This window comes from Alternaria ethzedia (assembly GCF_023757985.1).
Source record: "Alternaria ethzedia strain BMP 0044 chromosome Unknown scaffold_3, whole genome shotgun sequence".
Taxonomy (NCBI): domain Eukaryota; kingdom Fungi; phylum Ascomycota; class Dothideomycetes; order Pleosporales; family Pleosporaceae; genus Alternaria; species Alternaria ethzedia.
In genome coordinates, this window is record NW_026056196.1 from 1017926 (window position 1) to 1039503 (window position 21578).

Consider the following 21578-nt stretch of genomic DNA (forward strand, 5'->3'; position numbering starts at 1 on the left):
AACGTTAGGCTGAGCACGAAGGACGTGGTTAGCGAGACATTCTCAATGGACTTGTTGCGAGGTGCTTTGTAAATTGACCTAATATCTAAATTCAACCTTGAGAAAACTGTCAGCTAGTTCCAACGAACACAAGCAGCAAGCGACATTTCCCCTCATCTCACATAGAAGCTTCCCATGCCTTCCTGGTCGCATCTAGTTTCCGCACTTTATCGGTCTTGAACACCAACTTCCACTTGCTATCATCGAACAACCCCAGAAGATTACATTCATCGCCACCATTTCCGCCGCGCGACAGCCCAACCTCGTTGACAAAATTCCACTCGCGGCCGCAACGTGCATCACACTTGCACGGCACCCATTTCGAGAACCGCTTTAGCATCTCGCGTCGATTAGGGTCTACGTCTGTCATTTTGGCGATGTCAAGACTAGACTCGACGTGGAGCATGTACAAGATCGCCATCACGAATGGTTTCCGATGTATGCTGTTGCGCACGTCGCGCTTGTCTCGGAGAAGGCGCGCCCAGGCTTCGAAGACCTGCTTGTTTGATGGCTTTGGATCGGGGCCGAACTGCTCGAAGAAAGCGCTGACTATGGCTTTGTTAGTACTGCTCGGGACTTGTAGTTAGTTTCGCGCCACGTACAAGTAACCTTTTTGTCTTGGGGATCGCATCTGTCGTATATCTTTTCGTACACGTAGTATGAGTCCAGCGTTAGATGCTGCCAGTACGATGGCGCATATTCTTTGATGTACTTGGGCCCTTTGTACAATGAATAGAACAATTTTGTCACAGCAGGCTTGACGTGTGTTGCAGATGGAGTTGGCGATATGACTGGTTCTATCGCATGATAGTAGTCAGCATTGATCTACGTACTACAAGATACGACCCAGATAGGAGGCGAGTTAAGTAAAGTCCATTTCTTCGGAAACAGCGAGAGTCAACGCACTTTTCTCAGTTCCTGCCACGTTCTCCCAGCGCTCTACCATTTCTATGGTCTGCGCATCGTTGCTAAACGCCTCAGTCCGCTCCGCGATGATGCCTTTCTTGCTCGCCTCGTCAATCGCCACTTCGGAGAGGTCAGGAGGGTTGAACCTGAAGTATCCGCCCCGGCTCGCCAACTTCTTGTGCGTCAGATGAAATTTGTTCGCCGTGGTCTGAGTCTCTGTCGCAATCGAAGCAATACTCTTCGCAACCTCGGTAACCTTCTCGCCGAACCCGTGCAATGCTGGCCTACCGGTACCGATCGATACCAGTACTCGGATCTGCTTGTCAAACTCTTCTTCAGATTTGTCGAACAGCGACATCGCTTCGAGATATAGTTCGTCGATGGGATTGTTGGATCCGATACCTGCGTCAAGGAATCGTCTGGGCGCACCAGCGTGTGTGATGTCCATTGGCGCAAAGAACGATGTGGCAGCCGATGTAGCACGAGCTACCTCCCAGATCTTGACTTCGTTGTAAAAGTTGGATTGCTCGCCGGCTTTCTCGTAGCTGGTAAAGCGTATTGGACTACGACTTTCTGCTGTCATGGCAATCACGACCCTTGCTAAGTCAGCGCATGGTCTCAAGACAAAGAACCTTAGGACGTTACGTTTTACAAGCTGAGATTTTCGACCCTCTGAACCGATCGTCAGATGTGTACCCAGCTTTGGAGATCACCTGCTTGATCGCTTTCTCCATGTGTTTCGTCTTGTACCGAGGCTGAACTTTACCATTCCGAATTTTGAAAGGCAGTTTTCTGTCTTTCGGATCGAAGACGACGTCCATCAGTTCGGTGTACGCCTCAATGCACTGATCGACAGACATCTCCAGTCGACCGAGCATGATAGCAATCAAACCTCCTGTGCTTGTTCCGCAGATCATGTCAAAATAGACACATGGCTTTGGGCTGCCAACCAAGGATAGTATCTTCCTTAGCATATACAGTGATGCCAGACCACGTACGCCTCCTCCATCGAGACTGAGAAGTCGGAGATCTCCAGACATTGTCGCTATGTAGCTCGGTAGCATTCGTAAATCCTAGATGCAAAGCGCATACATCTGAAGGAAGGAAGAAACACGTGGAAAGACGAATGCAGAGCTCAACAGCCAGCGCGTAAAGACCTTAGACGCACGTGACATATCGCGTAACTCAGCTTTCGTCCCGAAATGGTTTTTCTTGGTGTGAGTCAATTCGCAGCTAGATCCGCAAAGCCGCTGTTCAGCTCGAGACCGGTCGCTGAACACTGCGTTGGGCCTGTACCCCCACGATGCGACGGCTTGCAATGCTAGGCTACGATTCGTTCGTACAATCTTACATCTTCGCGTGAATGAACAACTCTGAATGGCTAGCCATGCTGTCGGGCTACACAAGGCTAAGCGGATGATGCAGAAGACCAAATGCGAGGGGCAATATGTGGCTTTTCTTGGCAGCTGAACAATTAGAAATCGAATGACCTGAACACAATAATCTTTTGAGGCGCATTTCTCAGGGCATTGATTGCGAGTGGTTGAAAGCGCAAAAGGAAAACGAGGCAATGTCACACGGCGTTCTTTGGATGCGCAGTGGTTGACCCCTCAGGAAGCTTGGCCGACAGTCTTGTCCGTACCTTGTCACCCAACTCTTCAACCGACTCCACCAAGTCAATGTTGTACTTTTCACATACCAACTGTACGTTGCCTCTCTTCCAGAAACCCTCTGGACAGCAAACAATCGCCTTGCCTGTTCCGGCATACAGTCCTAGTTCCAGCAGCGTGATGGGCTGTAATGCCTTAGCCTCGCCTGCGAAATAGAAAACGATAACATCGGCTGTGCGCGCGTAATCCATTTCCCATTCAACCTGCTCTTTGAAAGGCGGGAAAGATATGTCTTCGATCCAGCTGCTGTCCCAGTCATCTCGGCGTGGGTTCAGGATAGCAATGGGTAGATCGGAGAGCAAGGCTGTGAGGTGTGCCTGCCAGTCCTTGTTGGGATCGGACTGAATAGCTCCATAGAGAATCACAGATGGCCTATCGACTAACGTTCGGATGGGGGGTTTGTGAACGATGGCTTTGGTTGTGGAAGAAGACATGTCTGATAGAATTTGTGATGGTGCGGAGGCTGGCGCTCCACAATAACCGCGACTTGCTATGACATAGTGATTATGTAATCTGTTGTCCTGAAAATCAGGCGACCCTCCAACGCCTAGTTGGTACCAGCCTTGCATCCGACATCCATCGTAAACCCAGCCATTGATTAAGTACATCGGATATCCATAAGAGCGTCGCAATGTCGTAAGAAAGCAGTCATATCGAGAAACGCACTTCTAGTGTCAAGCGTGGGGCGAAGCTCACAGGGCCCGGGGTGCCAGGTGCCCGTCTGGCCAGACCTGACGTGTGTACGGATTCGCAGGGTCGCCTCCGTTACCCCCTTCATATGTGACCTGGACGGTCCGCTCGTACAGGATAGCTTCCTCGCTATCGTTGTCTCCTTTATAAGAGACGTGCCCGGTCGGCGCCTTGGCCTCTCGCCCACCCGAGGCTTTAGGAGCCACGCTAGCAAGAGGAATCTCATCGTCGCCGTCTCCTTGCGCGCCGTCTACAGTGCGCATCAACGTATCGTACTTGCGCTTGGCGTTTCCATCACTTCCCCAGGTGCGCAACCCGCGATTGCGACCTGAGGAATCTTTGTTTTCAGATCCGCGACTCTCGCCGACTAATCGCGGGGCCGCGTGTTTTAAGAAACGTCGCAGGGTCGGCAAGCAGCAGCATATGACGAACAAGTTCGATTCGACGACGCTGTATTGTGGTTAGTTTCCTGAAACCACATCAGATCAACGGAGGCCTTACATCCACAAGCACCCCACGGCTATGATCCAGGTCTGGTCCATGTCTGTCAAAGCTGGGATCAACACAATAAGGCGAATTATTGAAGTGACCATTGTGCTATATGGAGTCAGCATTGGTTCGTAGCGCGACTTTCCTTCTCGGTGGACACTCACATTGATCCAACACAGAACATGATTGTCAGTCCAATCTTCTGTTTCATCGCCATTTGCAATCCCCAGACGGTCGGAATGGGGATGGCCATCAGCATCACATCCGTCACGATACCGATCACAGCCGTAGCAATATAGATTGCCCCTCTGTTGACGCATGTTGCCGTAGCGAGCAGTAGAGGATCCCAGCTGGCTGCAATTGGCTTGCAAGCGAATATCAAACTGAAGAATATCGCTGTATACGAAGCAGCGCAGACGAAAAGGGTGATCCAAACAGCCCATTGGAAGGCGACGGACGGGGAGAGACGACTGTAAAAGATGCAGAGTGCGACCTTCGTCAGGGCTGTGCAAGGAGCATACACGACTGGTGCTGCTAGAATGAGCTGTCAAGTCGTCGAATCAGCACATACGCAACAAAAGTAGGTGAGGGAAAGAGTTGTCAGCTTACTCGCGAATAAAAGCCGTATTTCTCGATCGAGATTTCCCAGGCGTGTACACCGATACTACCGGTCGAGAATCCAGTTATCAAGAGACCTTGAGTGCCCACTGAACAAGCCCAACCAAGGAGGAGTAATGCTGGACCTCTGTCAGAAGAGTTCCTCTGCCACTGTTATTGGATATCATACCATCGTCAATCTGGAACTGCTTCATAAGCCGAATCTTGGTGTAGAGCCGCTGCCCAAGAAACGCAAGTGCCAAGATGTTCTCGACGATGAAGACCACATACGTCTCCGTCACCAGCCTCCGCTGTGGGTTCGCGAAGTCGACCTCGTAGCCATCGGGTGGAGGGATGATGGTTGTGACGCCGTTAACTGTCGCCATGACGTGGCAACCGTTGGACAAAGAACGGATAGTTGATTAATGAACAACGGTCTCGGGAGCGGCAACTAAAGAATACCCCAACGAGGGAGAGCATGTACGCCTAGGACTCTTGAAACCTTCTTCTCCAACTAGCAGGCGGAGGTGCTTCACACATAAGGTTGTGGAGGCTAGACGGCCAAGTTTGCGCTAAATTTCCAGTCCAGGGGCGGAACACATGGGGAGTGGATGTGAACGACATTCATGTCGATCGCATCGAAGTACTCGCCTGGACGTGAAGGCCCGTCTCGGTAAACTTGACCCCTTCGCCAGACCGTTGACCTCGATATGGACATGGAGGCACAATAACTACCGAGAAGGGGTCCGGGGTCTTGCTCAGATAGATATGACACCTTCATGTGATCGGGACGACCATGGCCAATGCACATTTGGCTGCTGGTTTACTGATTTCAGACCACTTCAAACTGTATATCAGGCCTCCATACTCCAGTCCACAAGACGATTCAGTGCTCATCTGGTTCATGCCCCAGTCTCCACTGAACAGATCGGATCATACGATAACCGATATGCTATGAGAGTCATGGTGAACACCTCTCAGATCCGCATTTCTGAAGCATGATAATTGGCCGCAATGCGAGCGAAGAGTCGATGCTGACGCGTGCGAAAAGGTTGAGATCTGATCCTACAGATCGAAAACGTCGAAGCCCCGACGGATAAGGCCGATACTAGCTATTCCCGTAGCTTGTGGGTCTTGTGTTCGGACCGCCCGCGGCATTGGTGCAGAGTGTGATAGGTTCCATTTTACCGTCCCGTGTTCAAGGATAATATTTGCCTATCATATCGATGAAAATATCTGGAGCCCTCGCCTCTTTTCTCAGGGACCAGAGGAGCACACCCCTCCTTAAGGCTAATGCGCACACCACGTGTTAGAACGGCAGCTGGATATGTACCCTTCTGCTATACATGTTAAGATCCGCATAAGAGCCGCCTACCTAGGCAGGAGGAGGACTTTTCAGGTTTAAATGCCAAGTTGGAGCGATATCTCTTTCGGGTGCTGTTAGCCGCTGCTGGCATGGTAACTCTGCCTGCAGCGATGGCGGCAATAAAACCCCAACCGACCCGGCATATCGGTCCAACAACATCTTTTTCGAGTGTGCTAAGTTTTAAAGTTGAGACAGCATGAAGCTCCTTGCACCGGCTATTGTTGCATCTCTGGGATTGCACGCCGAAGCTGCCCAGTTCGTCGCCCACAAGAACGAGGTTCTTGGCAGTAAGAATGACAGTTGCGTGCGTGACGGGTACTCCCTAGTCAAACTTTGACCATTGCTGACCGGGTTTAGTGTTCATCGCTGGAGGTTGCCGGACTGAAAAACATCTTTTACGAGAATGATGAACAGTACAAAAACCGAACAGCATCTTACTGGTCGGTGAGTGCTCAGTTGCAGCCTAACTGCATTGTCCAACCAGTATCTACCGAAGAGGTTTCGACTGCTGTCAAGACCCTGGGTGCGCAAAGCAACTGCAAGTTTGCGGTGCGGAGTGGTGGTCATTCGACCTGGGCCGGGTCCAACAACATTAATGATGGCGTGACACTCGACCTCGGTCTTATGAACACAACTATCTATGATGAGGCAGCAAACCTCGCACGATTCCAGCCTGGCACCCGATGGGGTGGTGTTTACGGCGCACTTGAACCTTATGGGGTTACTGTCGCGGGTGGACGAGCAAGCAGTGTTGGTGTTGCCGGTTTCTTGACCGGAGGAGGAAACTCTTTCTACACTGCGCGAAGGGGTTTTGCTTGTGATCAGGTACAGAACTTCGAGGTTGTCCTTGCGGATGGGTCAGTACTCCGTTGCATCATCGCACAATACATGGGTTGTCGCTAATACCAAGCAGCGAGGTTGTCAACGCGAACGCTACGTCCAACAGCGACCTCTTCACAGCCCTCAAGGGTGGCTCTTTCAACTTCGGTATCGTCACCCGCTATGACGTGCAAACATTCGCTGCCGGAGACCTTTGGGGTGGTGTCAGGGTTCACGACAAGAACCACACACAACAACACGTCGAAGCTTACACAGCGTGGGTCGACAATGTCGAGAATTACCCTGACGGCTCCAGCATCGTCTTCTGGAGCTACCTACCTGCCATGAAGGATATCGTCATCATTGCCGCATACGAGGATGTTGCCGGAAACGTAGCTCCCGCAGGTTTCGACAAGTTCATGGCTATCCCTGCTCTATCCGATACTACAAGGAAGGCAAGCCACAAGAACCTTACTGACGAGCTTGAGCAACCTACAGGATACCGGTATGTCATCCTGAACGCAAAAAAATGATCAAACTGACAGATCTAGTGACATCTGGTTCACCATGACTTTCAAGAACGATGCCACCGTATTCAAGTACATTGTCGACGCCCACACCAAGTTCGTCGAAGCATGGAAGGCGATCAGTACCGACGGCGACTTCATCACCCAGTGCATGTTCCAAGCTATCCCGACCACCTTTGCCGAGCACAGCAAGGAACGCGGTGGTAACGTCATGGGTCTTGATCTCGTAAAGGACAACGCAGTCATGCTTCTTTTCGACATTGCTGTCAAAGGAGAAGAGACCGAAGTCATTGCGAGAGAGGCGCTCAGGGCCGTCACCGAAGAGATGCAAAGATTCGCTGCCAGCAAAGACGCTCTGGTAGACTGGCAGTACCTAAACTACGCCGACGCTTACCAGGACCCACTTGGTAGCTACGGCTCCGCAAACGTCGCTAAGATCCGAGCTGCGGCTAAGAAGTACGACCCCAAGGGTATGTTCCAGACTCAGGCACCCGGTGGATTCAAAATCTCAAAGGTCAAGAATTCGACTTTTACCAAGCAAGAGTTGTAAGTCTTGATAGCGCATCCGCTGATTACAGCGAGCAATACGAGGCAGAGGAGGAGGCTTTTTCATGTTTATTAGCAAGCCACGACTTGAAGGATCTTCTGTTTTATCTATTCTGCCTCAAAGATCACCATACCCATTACCTTCATAGCTAGGTGCATCCAAAAGCTCAATAGCCCTGGCTCTTAGCTCTCTATTCTGCTGTTTCCCCTCAACCTCGTCCCTCAACTTCGCCGCCCTCTCAAAGCACTCTTCCGCCTTTTCCGTATTCCGCGCGATACGAATATACCTCGCAATCAACGGAACGCACCACTCGACAAGCTGCTTTGCCGTAGTTCTTTTCTCCACGTCTCGTTCCCACATACTTTTATACCAGGTGTTGAGTGTTCTAGTATATGGCCAATGCTTCCAAGCGCTGTACGCGTCCGCGCCGTTGGCGCAGATGGACATGCGGACGTCGTGGTGATTTATCAGTTCCTCCTGTGTAGCGTCGAGGGGGCGGTAAACGGTGGGTATGAGAATACGCCATTTTAGTTGTTTCCAAGCGCCGTCGTCAATCAGGATAGGCGCGGGTTTGTTTGCCTTAATCCGACTCTCGACGAAAGCCTCCCGCGATTGGACAGGATATATTCTCAAAGCGAGCGTTTGTAAGGTCGCACCCAGAGCCCAGATATCAACGGACGGCCGCTGCTTCTCTTGTTCGGGTAATGGTGGTGCCCATTCGGGTGTGCCAAGGAAATCTTTTTTGGGCTTCTCACCTTCGGGTAGAGGGTATCGTGTCATGCGAGCGAAGTCGGTCAATCTGAATACCGGCTCATCAGGGATCCCATCTTTTGGATTCCAGCCTTTGGGAAATTCGACCAAGATGTTGTCTGGTTTGACGTCGTTGTGTATGTAGCCAAACTCGTCGTTCATGTTGTGCAAGTAATCTAGAGCAAGGGCCATGTCGCGAAGACACTTCCAGATTGTGACTTCGGGTGTTCGTATAATGAGTTTTGAATGCCGGAGTTGCTGCTCTTTATAGCTGGCCATGTATGCAAGAAGATCTCCTAGCTCGCAGAATGGAAGGAAGATTGCTGGGGCCGCGGGATGATGGTTATGCGACCATGCTAACATTCCGGCGATGTGCTCATGCTGACCGAGGATGGTAAGATTTGCGATTTCTTCTTTGATGCGTTTAGCTGCTTGAGATGCATGGTAAGGAGTGTTGTACGCAATAGGAGTTTTTACTGCAATGAGCGCTTTCGAATATTTGTGTTGGTATGCGTAGACTGTGCCATCGCCTAAATGGATGCACGAAGTCAGTAAATGTCTCACAACAGTTCGTACATGGAGATTACTCGCCCCCTTCTCCTAACCAGCGTGTTTGGTTGAATAGCCTTCTGAACTTTGCGTAGTCTTCTAAATCACCCGTATTGAAAGATGAATTCATGCTCGCCTTTCTTCGCTCCCCGCTAAGATCCAAGAAGATTCGGCTCATGTGCTTGAGTGAATCCATTTGAAAAGGGTGGGGTATATGAGATTGGAGTGACAGCACTGTTTAAAGCTGCGGCTTGAAAACACAGACGTGGCTATTATATACTCACAAGGTGCCCTAGCATCCTCAACTTTGGTTGGCGTTGACTGGTAGTGCGATGACGCAGAACGAAACAAGCCACTCACAGCTTGCGCAATACAAAATGTACCATGAAAAGGGATCACGTCGAATACCACGGATTGCAAAGATCTTGTAAATGGATTCGAAAGGTATTGTAACGACAGCGGTGACAACATTAGAATCGTCAGGCTCCTCACATCTCTCCACCAATCTTGACAGCGATCTTGCCCACAGCACTTTGCTTCGCCATCATCTCAAATGCTTCCCCAGTCTGATCGAAAGCATATTCGTGCGCCACCACTGGCTTGATGCCGTGCGCTTCAACGAACTGCGCTAGTTCGACAACTGCGTTACGCGGGAAGGCGCAACATCCTTTTACTGTGTTTTCGTTGTCAGCATACTTGGCGTTTGAACCAGGAGAGATGGTCAAAGGCTTACCAGTCTTCGCGGTGAACAAGATGCTTGGGACAAAAGCCGCGTCGATAGGCGCATTTGGTGTCAAAACACCTGGCATGCTGATCAAACCTCCAACGCGGGTGCTGTTGATAGATTTCATCAACGTGCCTGCACCACCTGTCTCGATAACGTGATCGACGCCCTTGCCGCCAGTAATTCGAGAGACTTCTTCGTCCCAATTCGGCGTGGAGACATAGTTGATGAGGTGCGTCGCACCGAGGTTTTTCGCAATTTCGAGCTTACTGTCCGAAGAGGAAGTAGCGATGACCGTTGCACCCAGAGCCGAAGCAATCTACGTCCTGTCAGTATACATCCACTTGCAACACACATGACGACATACCTGGATCGCAAAACAGCTAACCCCACCAGTCCCCAAGGTAAGCACCCACTTCCCTTCCAATCTCCTATCAGTCCAGCCCCCGATCCAATCTCCAACACTCCCATCCAACCTCCCATCAAGCTGCCCACGAATCGCAGACCAAGCCGTCGCCCCCGCCGTCGTCAGAGAGGCTGCCTCAATTGCCGTCAAGTTCTTTGGCTGCTCCACAATCCACTCATCAGGGAGCACAAGATACTCCTGCAGCGTGCCATCTTGACTCGTGCCGCCTAGGATCGTGGCAAAGTCCAAGTTGCGGAAGTCTCCCGACAGCCACCCGTTCTGGTTGAACATGACTGCGAGTCCTTTCTTATCGCTCCAGGTAGAGCCTGCGCCAGTCGAGTGGATGATGCCAGCCCCGTCGGAGCCGGGGACGAGGTCGGGTTTGTGGTCTCCTGGGTATTGGGGGGAGCGGGTGGAGATCAGGACGTCGCGGTAGTTGAGGGAGGCTGCTGTCATCTTGAGGAGGACTTGTTTGGGCCCTGGGGTTGGGATGGTCTTTTCCTGTTTCCTCAGGTCGGACAGCTTGGTGGCTGCTGCCGGAACGGTCCATGCTGTGTAGGTGGTTGGGGTAGACATTGTAGAAGTGCTTTTCTTCCGGTAGTAACTTGGTAAAGATGATGAGGTTCTGGTTGTTATCGTGAGCTGTAGTGGCATACTTATACCATATTCTGATACTTCTTCCATCAATACCGAGATGCAGTCAGCATGCCGCGACACCGATGATGCTTAGCGAGCTTTCACATAAGGCGTCCATTTCTGGTGTATTCTGCGACAACTTCCAAGTCGGGGTTTGACAAACGCGTCTCGAAACTTTGAGGCTCATGGCTGATACATTGCGTTGTGAACTTCTTGATTGGATGCAATACGCCGACATTGGTAAGCAAGGCGAGCAGCGTGATTTCGCAACACATACCACCGGCTACACAAGGATATCCTCGAACGCGAGAAAATGCAATTATCAGAAGTTTGGTAAGCAAGGCAAGAAGCTGCATCAATCAGTGTTTATGGCACGCAATCGTCATTCCAAAACTTCTCTTCCTTCCACCTACGCACCATCCTTCTTCCTCTGCCCGACGAAAAAGCCCAATCCAAAATCATCCGTCTTGAACGTAATCTTGCTCCCCTTGGGAAAGAAGAACACATCACCCTTCTCAGCCTTCACTTCCTTGCCCGTCTCATCGCTGATGTAGAAGTGGCCATCTACTATGATCTTGATCTCATCGTACGTATACGTGTACACGAGTGGTGTTCCCTTTTCTAGACGGTAGAAACCGCCGCTGATGGGCTTATCTGGGTCTGTGGACTCCCTGGGAGGAAGGCGGGGTTAGTTGGTTGTAGTGGGCTGGTGGAATAGGATTGGAGGAGGGTGGGCATACGATGATACGACGTCACCGAGGTAGGCGTTCTCGTTGGCGATTAGAGGGGGCTTGAAAGTCGTTTGCGCTTTCTCGAAGTATTGCATTGCTGGCATGGTGGTGGTTGGAATGAGGTTGGGTTGTTCAGGTTATCTAGGGGTGTTATAGAGGCCGCTGGAAGTGGAAGGCGCAAGAGCACAACCGGCCTTATGTAGTACAACCTTATCTATCATCGCCCAATCTACAACACTTACGGCATCGGCATCATCAGCTTCTCAAGATACACTGTTGACGGGAGTTCCCCTGCCACCGTCATCCAGTCAGCCGCCATACAGGCGTAGAGCAGTGCATGCCTGGGACTTTGATACTGTATATGGCGCTTGGCGTGCGTCAATTACATGGCAGATTTGGCGGGAGCTTTGCTAAGCTTTCCGATCTTATCCACTGCCATCTATTAGTGTGCGCTGCAGGTCATGAGCAAGACGACCCCGAAACGTTGGAGGTAGATGCGGATAGTGGGGTGGCATAAGGTGGGGCAATGAGGTGTAATCTGCGATTGGCTATGAGCTTATCGTCAGGAAAGGATTACTCCATCTGGATGTCGTGCATATGTGGGTTAGTGTAGTAACGCGGGTTCCGACTATGACTCGAGGAGACTTTCGCAAAGCGGAGATGCTTGTTGCTTGAAAGGGACGATCGCGCTGCGTAGTAATCCTTAGAACTGCGTCTTGAATTCTGATAATACATTCTGGGTATATTCAAATTAATGGATGCGGTAATGATATCATGCAGGTCGTTCTTCTTCATGGTCTTCGTCCTCTTTCCACTTCTTGCGCCACCACTTCATCTTGAACCAGTCGCCCAAATTGTCCTGGCTTTTGCTCCCTTGGCCGTACCCCCAGGTTTGTCGTCTCCGGGATGTTTCGTCCATGTCTGTATCAGAGATATCGCCATCTTCTGGATCGGGATGATCAAGAAGTGATGTAGAGCTGTCCACGGGCTTCTTTCCTTGCGACACGCTCCTGCCTCGGCTACCGAATCCTTCGAACCAGGACCGTCGACGCATCTGATTGAGCCAGGCCGACTGCGCAGCATTCCTTCGTGGAGGCAATGTCCCAGATCTTGGTCGTCGTTCTAAATCCACGGATCGCCGAGCAGGAGAAGGCAGAGTCTCTCGGTCGTTGAGCTCATCCCAGATCTCATTTGTCTCCTCCGAGATAGTCATCCGCCGTCTCCTCGGAAGTCTACGGGATTGTATAGGACTTTTCAAGTCACCGGCGTCTACCGATGCTCGCTTCTTCGGATTGGCGAGTGTCACCGCGGGGCCTGTGGGAGCGCGGGCCAACAGAGGTGTCCTTTCGTCGACCGCTTTCCGTTTGGCTTGCTCCGAGGCATAGCCATGAACACCTGGGGCTTCTTCGTCGATGCCCAGAGGTGAGTCGGATTCGTCGTGGCTATGGCCATGCGCAAGGCCGATACCGGGTTCCAGCACATTGTGAGGCATCGGAACCCTGCCTGTGTGCTTGCTTGCTACTGGTGACATGGGCTCTTCCTCGTTGTCTTCAAGTCGCCAGCTCAAGCAGACAACCCCCGCGAGCAGAATAACAGTTCCAAGCGCGATCAATCCTGCGTGCAGACTCGACAGGCGATCATTCTGGTCGAAGTAGATGAGGCCGTCTATAATCGCAATAATGTTGTACACGCAGAACACTAAGGGGTAAAGTACGCTCGTGCTAACCAACTTCAGTCCGCGATGCATGTAGTAGAGTTGGGTCAGGGCGAATACGACCAGTCCGACTAGGATCATCCACGACTGCCAGCGGTCAAACTGATTATGGCGGTCGATGAGAGTCCGGACGAGGAGTTCGACGGCGCTCTTTGCGATCAAGAGTGAATGCGCGGAGAGGATGCCACTGACGCAACCGAAGAGGATACCGCGTACGAGGCGTTGTCGAGGAGTGGTCCGCGGATGCATGCGGTGCAGTAACCAAGTGGCAATAACCAGCATGACAACCACTATGCCCGTCATGACCATCCATACAATGAAGGTGTTCCGTCCCAATAGCGCTAGCAGTTGATCCAGGTTATGCGACGGTTCCGCAATGGCACCAAACAAGGCGATGAGCAATGCGCCTATCGCAACGAGCATTGTGCCGACGAAGGAGTATCGCGTAAAGGGTTCGCTGAGGATGATGGAGGCGCATATCGAGTTGAAGACGAGGCCGGATGCCTGGAGGGTGGAGAGGACGGGAAGGGGGAGGGTGGTGATTTGTATGGTACTGCCGACGATGTTTGCCACGACGAACATGAGCATGCCCAGCTGTATATATGTTAGTGAATCGTCTCTGGATGCGCGAGGGGTGTTCGTGCCTGCCATCTCCGCCGCTTGTATGGGGGTCGCCTCTCATCATCGTCGTCCTTCTCTTCCTCTAGGAGATGGGACTTCCGCTGCAGCGTCAAGCCAACGCTCTGTATGCTGGTAGAGGCAAGGCCGACCATTACTCCAAGCTGCACGTCCGTCCGTTAGCGGTCTATTCCCGTGGTGGTATGGCGGCCTGGGTACTCACAGCAACGCTCGCGCCCGGCGAGAGTTCCACCATGGTTCGTGTCGGCTGTCGTCGCTGCACTGCGCGTATCGCTACCTAGTCGTCGGGCGCATGCTGTGCGTATGAGGGGTATGAAGCGGGGATGTGTAGTCTTGATAGTAGACAGCGCAGACGTGGAAGTCGCGAAACGTCACGCTGAGTCGGTGAAGTGCACGAGACGGTTGGGGAAGACTAGCCGACGCCGTGCAGGTTGCAGGGATCAGCCGACTGATGATGTAGTTGGATTCAGGAGGAGAGCCCTGGAGAGCTCAGGAGCAGCAACGAGGCGACGCGACGAGGTTGAACAAGAGATATATCTATTCTATTCATAGTGTGACAGGTTTAATATTACCATCGCGTACCTGCGACGTCGTGCCATGGATCCTCTGCAGACGTACCTGGGTAACCGCGGGCAGCGTCTGGGTGTCTGGGGGCCCAAGCTTGAACTTCAACCTCCAAGCTCCGTCACTGCTATACCTCGACGTCAGCACCCATAACCCTCCCCCGTAGCCCAGAGGACCCCACACAATACCGCCATTATGTCGCAAGTCCACGCCCTCTCCGACGACCAGGTACAACTCCCCACCCGCTCCAGCCCGCGGCAAGCTCCCCGCCCACTACGTCAACACGATAGCTAACACGCACCACCATGGCAGGTCGCCGGCGAGCTCAAGAAGATGACGGCCTTTATCCGCCAGGAAGCCATGGAGAAGGCCAACGAAATCCGCCTCAAGGCCGACGAGGAGTTTGCCATCGAGAAGTCCAAGCTCGTGCGCCAGGAACAGGCCTCGATCGACTCATCCTACGAGAAGAAGTTCAAGCAGGCCAGCATGTCGCAGCAAATCACCCGCTCCACCGTCTCCAACAAGAGCCGATTACGCATCCTCTCCGCCCGCCAGGAGCTGCTCAACCGCCTGTTTGAGAACGCCGAGAAGAAGCTGGGCGATGTTTCAAAGGACAAGAAGAAGTACCAGAGCGTCATGAAGGACCTGATTGTCGAGGGCGCCTATGCGCTCAACGAGGACAAGCTGCAGGTCAAGGTCCGGAAGGCCGACTACGACCTTACCAAGAAGGCTATCGAGGAGGCGCAGACCGAGTACAAGAAGAACATTGGCAAGGACGTCTCCATCACCATTGATGAGAGCGACCCGCTGCCAGAGGGATCGTAGGTCTTTCTACTGCTATCCGATAGGGCAAGACTAACTCCAGACAGTGCTGGTGGTGCCATGATTGTCGGTACAAACGGCCGAATCGACATCAACAACACCTTCCAAGAACGATTGAAGCTACTCGAATCCCAGGCCCTGCCGTCCATCAGGGTCACGCTCTTCGGTGAGAACGAGAACAGGAAGTTCCACGACTAAGAGGTTAGTCTGGACGTGGAGTACGAGAGTTGGCTGGCGTGCCCGGCCGCAGTCACGGGTCAGCACAGACGAAGGTCCGCGTCAGCAGTGTCGGACCGAGGTTTTGATGAGTAGACTGTACATGCACGAGATCTTGTAGACCTCTCGGAACATTTAGCGAGTTTTATTCCATGCACATTATCGGAAGTAATGTTTGACTGTGATATCATTGACCAACTGTTCTCGACTCCTAACTACAGAACCTCGTATGTACTGCGAAGGAGGGTATAAATAACAAAATGTGCGTACAAAGACGCTGTGTATCTTCGCATCAAGTAGTGGATATCATCAACACTCATTACTCCCGTAATAATCAAACGCCAGTGCTAAGTCATAGCATGCAAATGCTCGTATATACAACAAAGGAAATCATTACTGTGCATCGAATGCACTCATACGCGTTCGTAAACGCGATCCCACATGGGACTTCTCGTCCTCTTCTGCCCACCACCCATGACGTTCCTCAAAGGCCACTCAGTCTTGCTGCTCTTCTTGAGAGACGAACTGGGATCTGGGTATCGATCGAAGCTTCTGTGTCCACCATAAAGCTCATCGTCCTGGTCGGTATACCCGTTGTTTGAGTACTCAGGGCCGTAGTCTTCAAGGTATGCGTATCCGCCTGCAAAAGGATTTGAGGACGGTTGCTGGTGGGTGATGGGAGAGATGGGTCCGGAATCGTCGGATTGGTATCCATGGCCGGAGTTACTGGATAAGCTGGAGACAGCAAGGCCAGAGGAACTGCTTCCGCTGTAGTCGGCGCTGTTGTATGCGAGAGAAGGGCGGAGGAGACCTCGTGACGCTTCGGCTGCTGGGCTACTGATGGGACTGGTGGGAACGGGTTTGCGTTTTATGCTCGCCACGGCGGGGACGGAAAGCGTGTCCAGAGCGGACATACCGGGTCTCCGCGGGCCTGTCTTTGGTGGTGAGTTGTTGCGACCTAGCACCGGAGAGTCTCCGTTCAATTCTTCGTCGGGTTCGGTCACTTCGGCCACTGAGTGCAGGCTCTTATAGCTTGTTCGTCGGCCGCGCGCACGATTCGACGAGTGGCTGTGGTAGAGTGCGGGCGCTAGGATAGGCGTGTGATTATCTTGCATCGCCATTGGTGTTGACTCTGATGGCATTGAATTACCGTCGTTGGGATGGGGAATGCCTGCAGTCGCAATGTTGTTTGCCTGAGACGGTGTAGGTGCTGCAGCCGGTGGGATCTGATGGCCATGGTAGGCTGTAGACATGGGAGCCGGATCATAGCCATCATCCTCCCAGTTCATGTCCTCAACGAAACGGCTCGTCTGGTGTGATGCGGGATTCAAAGGCCGCCTGTGTTCGAAATTTTCACCGCCCAGTCCTCGGTCCTGAAACGAGAAACGGGGAATGAAGCCCGGGGATGACGGAGGTTGGCTGCCTTCGATGGATCTCCTTCTCTTTCGGCGCAAAATAAAGCAGCATGCGAGTAGTAATGCGGCAAGTGCGAGTACCGCCAGTGGCACACCCACACCAAGTCCGATCTTTTCGCGTCTTGTCAAACCAGCGTCGCTAGAAGCGGGTGCCACAGGATCTGTCGTTGGGTTCAAAGTTGCAGATGAACTTGCAGCGGAGGATGCAGATGTTGAGATGGTAGTTTCCGAAGATGATGATAATGATGACGATGATGATGACGACGATGGTGATGACGACGATGATGATGAAGTCGCGGGTGTGGTCGAAAGTTCGGAAGAAGATCCAGAGGAAGATACCACGCTGGTGATTTCGCTCGAGGCACTGCTCGAAAATGCCGCAGGCGTGGAAATCGTGCTCAAACTTTCGGATGCTGATATCGCAGAGGATGGCACTGCGCTAGTCGATAGTGACTCAAATATCGATGAGTCCACATTTGAAGCAGTCTCTGAGGGAAATGCCGTTGGTGATGCGGTGACGTCGGTGGGCAATGCTTCGCTTGCAGGTGGTGCTGCCGTCGCTGGTCCGAACTCTTGTATGAAGTAGGATTGTATGTCGTATGGCAGCTCTTCGAACCATTGCGGTCGGTTGTCGTCTAGGAACTCCTCCCATAATATGCTCGATACGGCGGGTATGTTTGTCGCAGCAATCTGTCTTAGCGAAAGTGGAAGTGCAGTAATAAGCACTTGCAAGATCTCGATACTATTGTCAATGTCAGCGCAGTCAAAATTGATGTACGTCAAGGAACCTTACGCATCAGGATCTTGTCTATGTTGTAGCGATCGAACATCTGGTCTTGGTGCAGGTGTGATGACAGGCACCGCAGCGCCGTGTACCAAACCCACCACATTCCCCAAGACCAGCCAATTCCATCCTCTTAGCGAATGCATGTATGCGTGAACGAGCGAGTGTGGTAAAGAAAGCAGTAATAATAAATGGCAAGTAGCGGAGAGTCAATGTTCGCAATGATGCGTCAGCGCTTCATGTCTGGCAACAATAGTACGAACAGTCAGGAAACCAGTGCCCAGCGGCAGCGGTGGCCATACTTTTTGACTGTTCACACCCATGTACATTGTCGCATGCCGTCGACGTCCATAATTCGTTGAAGCAAGCAAAGTCGTCGCAGTGTGGCGATTGATCAAGAGATCGTCCACACAGCCCACCGGTCTCGTTACTGCACTTGGTAGGATCTCATGCAGATCAGGGTCCTGACAGCCGGTTATGAGGTCGCGCACCCGCAGATTCGCCCCTCACTAGCCACACTTCGGATGACACTTTTGGTCGAATCGCATGTCGAGCTGCCGTTTATCCTGGCACGGATGTTTTTGGTGGAGCGATCCGAGTGGGTCAACGGCTGAGTGTGGCTGGTGCGTTGCAGGAGGGTTCGCTTCGCTGCCGAACTGGAGAACGCTGTGCCGGCGAAGCGATGCCGCGTATACGTTTGATGCGATCTTTGCAGGGAAAGATTTGCATACAGAGACAACGTGACGTTCGATAGACATTCTTTTTATTTTTGGATCAGTTGGCGGAGGACGAGTGCCGACCAATGACTGTTGGGTGCTCGGGCTGTTTGGGTGACTCCTTCCATCTCGCGTCGGCTGCGCGCAAACGCTCAATGAGGAAATCACCGTTCACCGTCACCATAGTCGCGTCTTCTGTCTACGTCTACTGAAAAATCTTAACACAACCTCACACCCACTCCTCCATGACCAGCTTTGTATATACCACCACCACCATTAACACGTTTGCCCAACGCGACCCAGCCATGGCATGCAATCAACCTGCGCCATACCACCGACGAATGCGACATGTGCGTTCCTGCGCGAGTACCTCGAGAGCATACGCGTAGAATTCGCACCTACAAGCGATCGCCTGGACAAGACATGAAATTGCTGAACCCCTGGCTCAGTCAAGATGGCAGTTAGAGCAATCATGTTCAGTGGCAGCCCTAATCCTCAAGGCTAGCCTTTGTACCTTCAACTGACTCAGATACTCCAGGACCTCGCCGCTAAGCACCATGCACACCCATGGCGATACTTGTCACAACGCGACTTGTAACCCAGACCTATCAACGTACACACATCGCGATAGAAGCTATTGTCTCGTCCAGTACCAATACACGCATTCGTCATTGTTCAAGCATGCTGGCTACACCTACGCTCGAGTAAAAAAAAGAACTTGCATCTCAGGAGCGGAACGACGTTCAACTTGCACGTTCAGAACACTTCAGATCTAGAACCAGTCACTACAAAGACAACGCGGACGATTGCCGAACGAGAGACCAAGGCTGTCACGCTAGCAGCCAAAGGCCTTGTGTGATGCGTGGATTGGTTACCGAAATGAATTGGCGCCCGACATTTTCCCACTTTCCAACCCCACCTTCCAGGCCTTCTTTCGAGCTCCGCGACAGCGACGACGACGCAATTCTGGCGATATATTGCCCTCTTCTTGACCTCATTTCATCAAGCAAGGCTCGTTGGTGTAGTTGGTTATCACGTCAGTCTAACAACGGCCGTCAAACGCCAGTTAGGACACTGAAGGTCCGGAGTTCAAACCTCCGATGAGTCATCATCGGCGTTCGCAAGAGCGCATCGAACTTTTTTGCCTTTCCTCCAGGCTGTTGGGGTATCTTTTTGCTTGGACAGCCCCCACATCACCATTTTGAGCCGGTTGAGCCTATAAATTGAGGAAGATGACGATGCCGATTTTTCTAGGCCCCCTTATCTCCTCTAGCCGACGGCCTTACACTCTGAGGTACCCTCGCTGGATTGTGGGCGCTCGTTGGCCCGTCTACCTCGGTATCGCATCGGAGGCGAGCCTGTAGCTTGTATGGAACATTTAGATGCGAGTGCGCCTTTGACTTAGACGCGGTCTGGTCATTGAGATTATCCTTTGGTATACGAGTATTCAGATTCTAGTTAGGCAACGCTACTTTGCAAGAACTGCATACGATTACGCATTTGCTGGCTACAAAATTGTGGAGGTTCGACGCCGCGGCGCTGTTCTGTTGGGTTCGAAATCTTAGGCTAACTCGCACAGCAAGCTGTACTTGGTCTATGAGGTCAGGTCGGGATGTTGACGATAGTTAAACATTCTATCTATATTAGACTACCTTCGCAGTATCTGTGCAACAGCTACATGCAGTCTATTCACATGGTCCTCTCCACCTGACTTGCATCTCCAGGCCACAATACCATCTGGTCTTACTAGAACGGCTCCATTACCTCCTACCTCTGAGAGCTGATCCCATTTCCCATCAATATCTTCCAATTCCCTACCATCAATAGCAACAACGTAGATTAGCTCGTCTCTAACCTGGTTCCAAGTAGTAGGGTCTGCCGTAAGGAGAACGAAACGGTCCAAGCACAAAAGATCGCGGGACGAAACGACATCATCTCCCTTCCTCAGCCACATGTGGGGAAAGTGATGCCCAGGAATGGTCGAAGGGTGGTATTCGGTGACCTTCAGCTTCCCAGTCTCGTCCACTTGGCCACCGTGAAAATTATCCCGCCCCTCATTGTCGATATCAGCAGTTGGATAAAACCAGCCTATTTCTGCCCCTGGTGCCTTGAACTCGGCATCGAGGATGTTTTGCGCTCTCTGCACATCCGCATGCATTTGAGCATAGCCTGGATGGCTTTTGTCAAACAGGACTCGAATGGCTCTCTTGTTCTCTTCGACTGAAGCGTCTTTGCTGATACCCAATGCCTTGTCCATGATCATGCTGTGACTCCGCATGTTAACCAGGCTCGATTGCGCTACTCTTTCTCCAATCGGGCGGCGTTCTTCATCGTATGTGTCCAGAAAGTCGCCATTCCCAAGTTTGCCCTGGAGCATCAAAGCTAGCTTCCAAACTAAGTTGTTGGAATCTTGAATACCCGTGTTAAGTCCGAGAGCACCCCATGGTGGTAGACGATGCGCCGCGTCTCCAACAAGGAAAGTGCGGCCGTTTTTACTGCGATACTGCTCAGCTGAAATAGCGTTGACAGACCAGTGGCTCAAACTCATGACTTCAACTTCCAAGTCTGGGATATTGATGCTCTTCTTTAGTCGACTCATCATCGCGTCATTGTCGAATCGCACGGGATCGTCTGGGAGGATGCCGCAGGCAAAAATCCACTCTTCTGTGTCAGGGTTGTTGGGGTATGGGCCAAGGTGGTACATATAGCCAGTTCCAATACTTCCGCCCATGTCCGGGTTGATGAACCAAGTGATGAACGCTTCTGGTTCAGGATGTTTGAGGGATATTGGTGCTCGAATGTGTGCAGTCACCATGTCGACTATGTTCTTCTCCCCATGCAGTTCAATACCAAGTTTGTTTGTTACCATACGCCCGCCATCAGCTGCAATGACATACGAAGCCCGTATAGTCTCGCTAGGTCTAGATTTGTCATGGTATTCAATCCGTAACTCCACGTAGTCTTCCTTCTCCACGATGTCGATAACTTCGGCGCCATACTGCACACCGCTCGGATTCAACTGCTTGGCCTTTCGTGAAAGAATGGGCTCAAGCCGTATTTGTGGCAACGTGAGATAGCGACTAGGACTTGCTGTCCTATACTCGTCGGCATATCTCCCACCACCCCATGCGTCGCGCGAGACTATCTTGGTACCAGTCGGTCCAAGAGAAGTGTACCACGCGGTCTTGGAACATGTGTCCGGAGGTGCTGCATTGGCGATAACCTCCTGCTCCACCCCCATCTGACGAAATATCTCGCCGGT

At 51.9% G+C, this 21578-nt stretch overlaps 9 protein-coding genes and 1 non-coding gene across 10 annotated transcripts; 4 read left to right on the top strand and 6 right to left on the bottom strand.

The window, feature by feature from the left end:
* Positions 1-157: 157 nt before the first annotated feature.
* On the bottom strand, positions 158-1985 carry J4E87_001842 (uncharacterized protein; the record flags this gene model as incomplete). The annotated part of the gene is made up of 4 exons (XM_049373483.1): positions 158-588; positions 642-836; positions 946-1490; positions 1642-1985. 4 exons carry the CDS (start codon positions 1983-1985, stop codon positions 158-160), a joined length of 1515 nt encoding a protein of 504 aa, XP_049236853.1.
* A 3968-nt stretch (positions 1986-5953) lies between these two features.
* Positions 5954-7653, top strand: J4E87_001843 (uncharacterized protein; the record flags this gene model as incomplete). Its single annotated transcript, XM_049373484.1, has 4 exons — positions 5954-6061; positions 6115-6614; positions 6671-7081; positions 7128-7653. 4 exons carry the CDS (start codon positions 5954-5956, stop codon positions 7651-7653), a joined length of 1545 nt encoding a protein of 514 aa, XP_049236854.1.
* A 1784-nt stretch (positions 7654-9437) lies between these two features.
* J4E87_001844 (uncharacterized protein) lies at positions 9438-10655 on the bottom strand (the record flags this gene model as incomplete). Its single annotated transcript, XM_049373485.1, has 2 exons — positions 9438-9992; positions 10041-10655. The coding sequence occupies 2 exons, from the start codon at positions 10653-10655 to the stop codon at positions 9438-9440; spliced, it is 1170 nt and encodes a 389-aa protein (XP_049236855.1).
* A 469-nt stretch (positions 10656-11124) lies between these two features.
* On the bottom strand, positions 11125-11550 carry J4E87_001845 (uncharacterized protein; the record flags this gene model as incomplete). Its single annotated transcript, XM_049373486.1, has 2 exons — positions 11125-11386; positions 11456-11550. 2 exons carry the CDS (start codon positions 11548-11550, stop codon positions 11125-11127), a joined length of 357 nt encoding a protein of 118 aa, XP_049236856.1.
* Positions 11551-12218: 668 nt separating this feature from the next.
* Positions 12219-14034, bottom strand: J4E87_001846 (uncharacterized protein; the record flags this gene model as incomplete). Its single annotated transcript, XM_049373487.1, has 3 exons — positions 12219-13754; positions 13805-13942; positions 14002-14034. The coding sequence occupies 3 exons, from the start codon at positions 14032-14034 to the stop codon at positions 12219-12221; spliced, it is 1707 nt and encodes a 568-aa protein (XP_049236857.1).
* Positions 14035-14558: 524 nt separating this feature from the next.
* Positions 14559-15383, top strand: VMA4 (V-ATPase V1 sector subunit E; the record flags this gene model as incomplete). The annotated part of the gene is made up of 3 exons (XM_049373488.1): positions 14559-14591; positions 14676-15184; positions 15233-15383. The coding sequence occupies 3 exons, from the start codon at positions 14559-14561 to the stop codon at positions 15381-15383; spliced, it is 693 nt and encodes a 230-aa protein (XP_049236858.1).
* A 431-nt stretch (positions 15384-15814) lies between these two features.
* Positions 15815-16654, bottom strand: J4E87_001848 (uncharacterized protein; the record flags this gene model as incomplete). The annotated part of the gene is made up of 1 exon (XM_049373489.1): positions 15815-16654. The coding sequence occupies one exon, from the start codon at positions 16652-16654 to the stop codon at positions 15815-15817; it is 840 nt and encodes a 279-aa protein (XP_049236859.1).
* A 175-nt stretch (positions 16655-16829) lies between these two features.
* Positions 16830-17402, top strand: J4E87_001849 (uncharacterized protein; the record flags this gene model as incomplete). The annotated part of the gene is made up of 1 exon (XM_049373490.1): positions 16830-17402. The coding sequence occupies one exon, from the start codon at positions 16830-16832 to the stop codon at positions 17400-17402; it is 573 nt and encodes a 190-aa protein (XP_049236860.1).
* Positions 17403-19326: 1924 nt separating this feature from the next.
* Positions 19327-19424, top strand: J4E87_001850. The gene has a single exon. It is a non-coding gene; the product is annotated as a tRNA-Val (tRNA).
* Positions 19425-19941: 517 nt separating this feature from the next.
* J4E87_001851 (uncharacterized protein) lies at positions 19942-21557 on the bottom strand (the record flags this gene model as incomplete). Its single annotated transcript, XM_049373491.1, has 2 exons — positions 19942-19950; positions 20088-21557. The coding sequence occupies 2 exons, from the start codon at positions 21555-21557 to the stop codon at positions 19942-19944; spliced, it is 1479 nt and encodes a 492-aa protein (XP_049236861.1).
* Between the last annotated feature and the right edge of the window lie 21 nt (positions 21558-21578).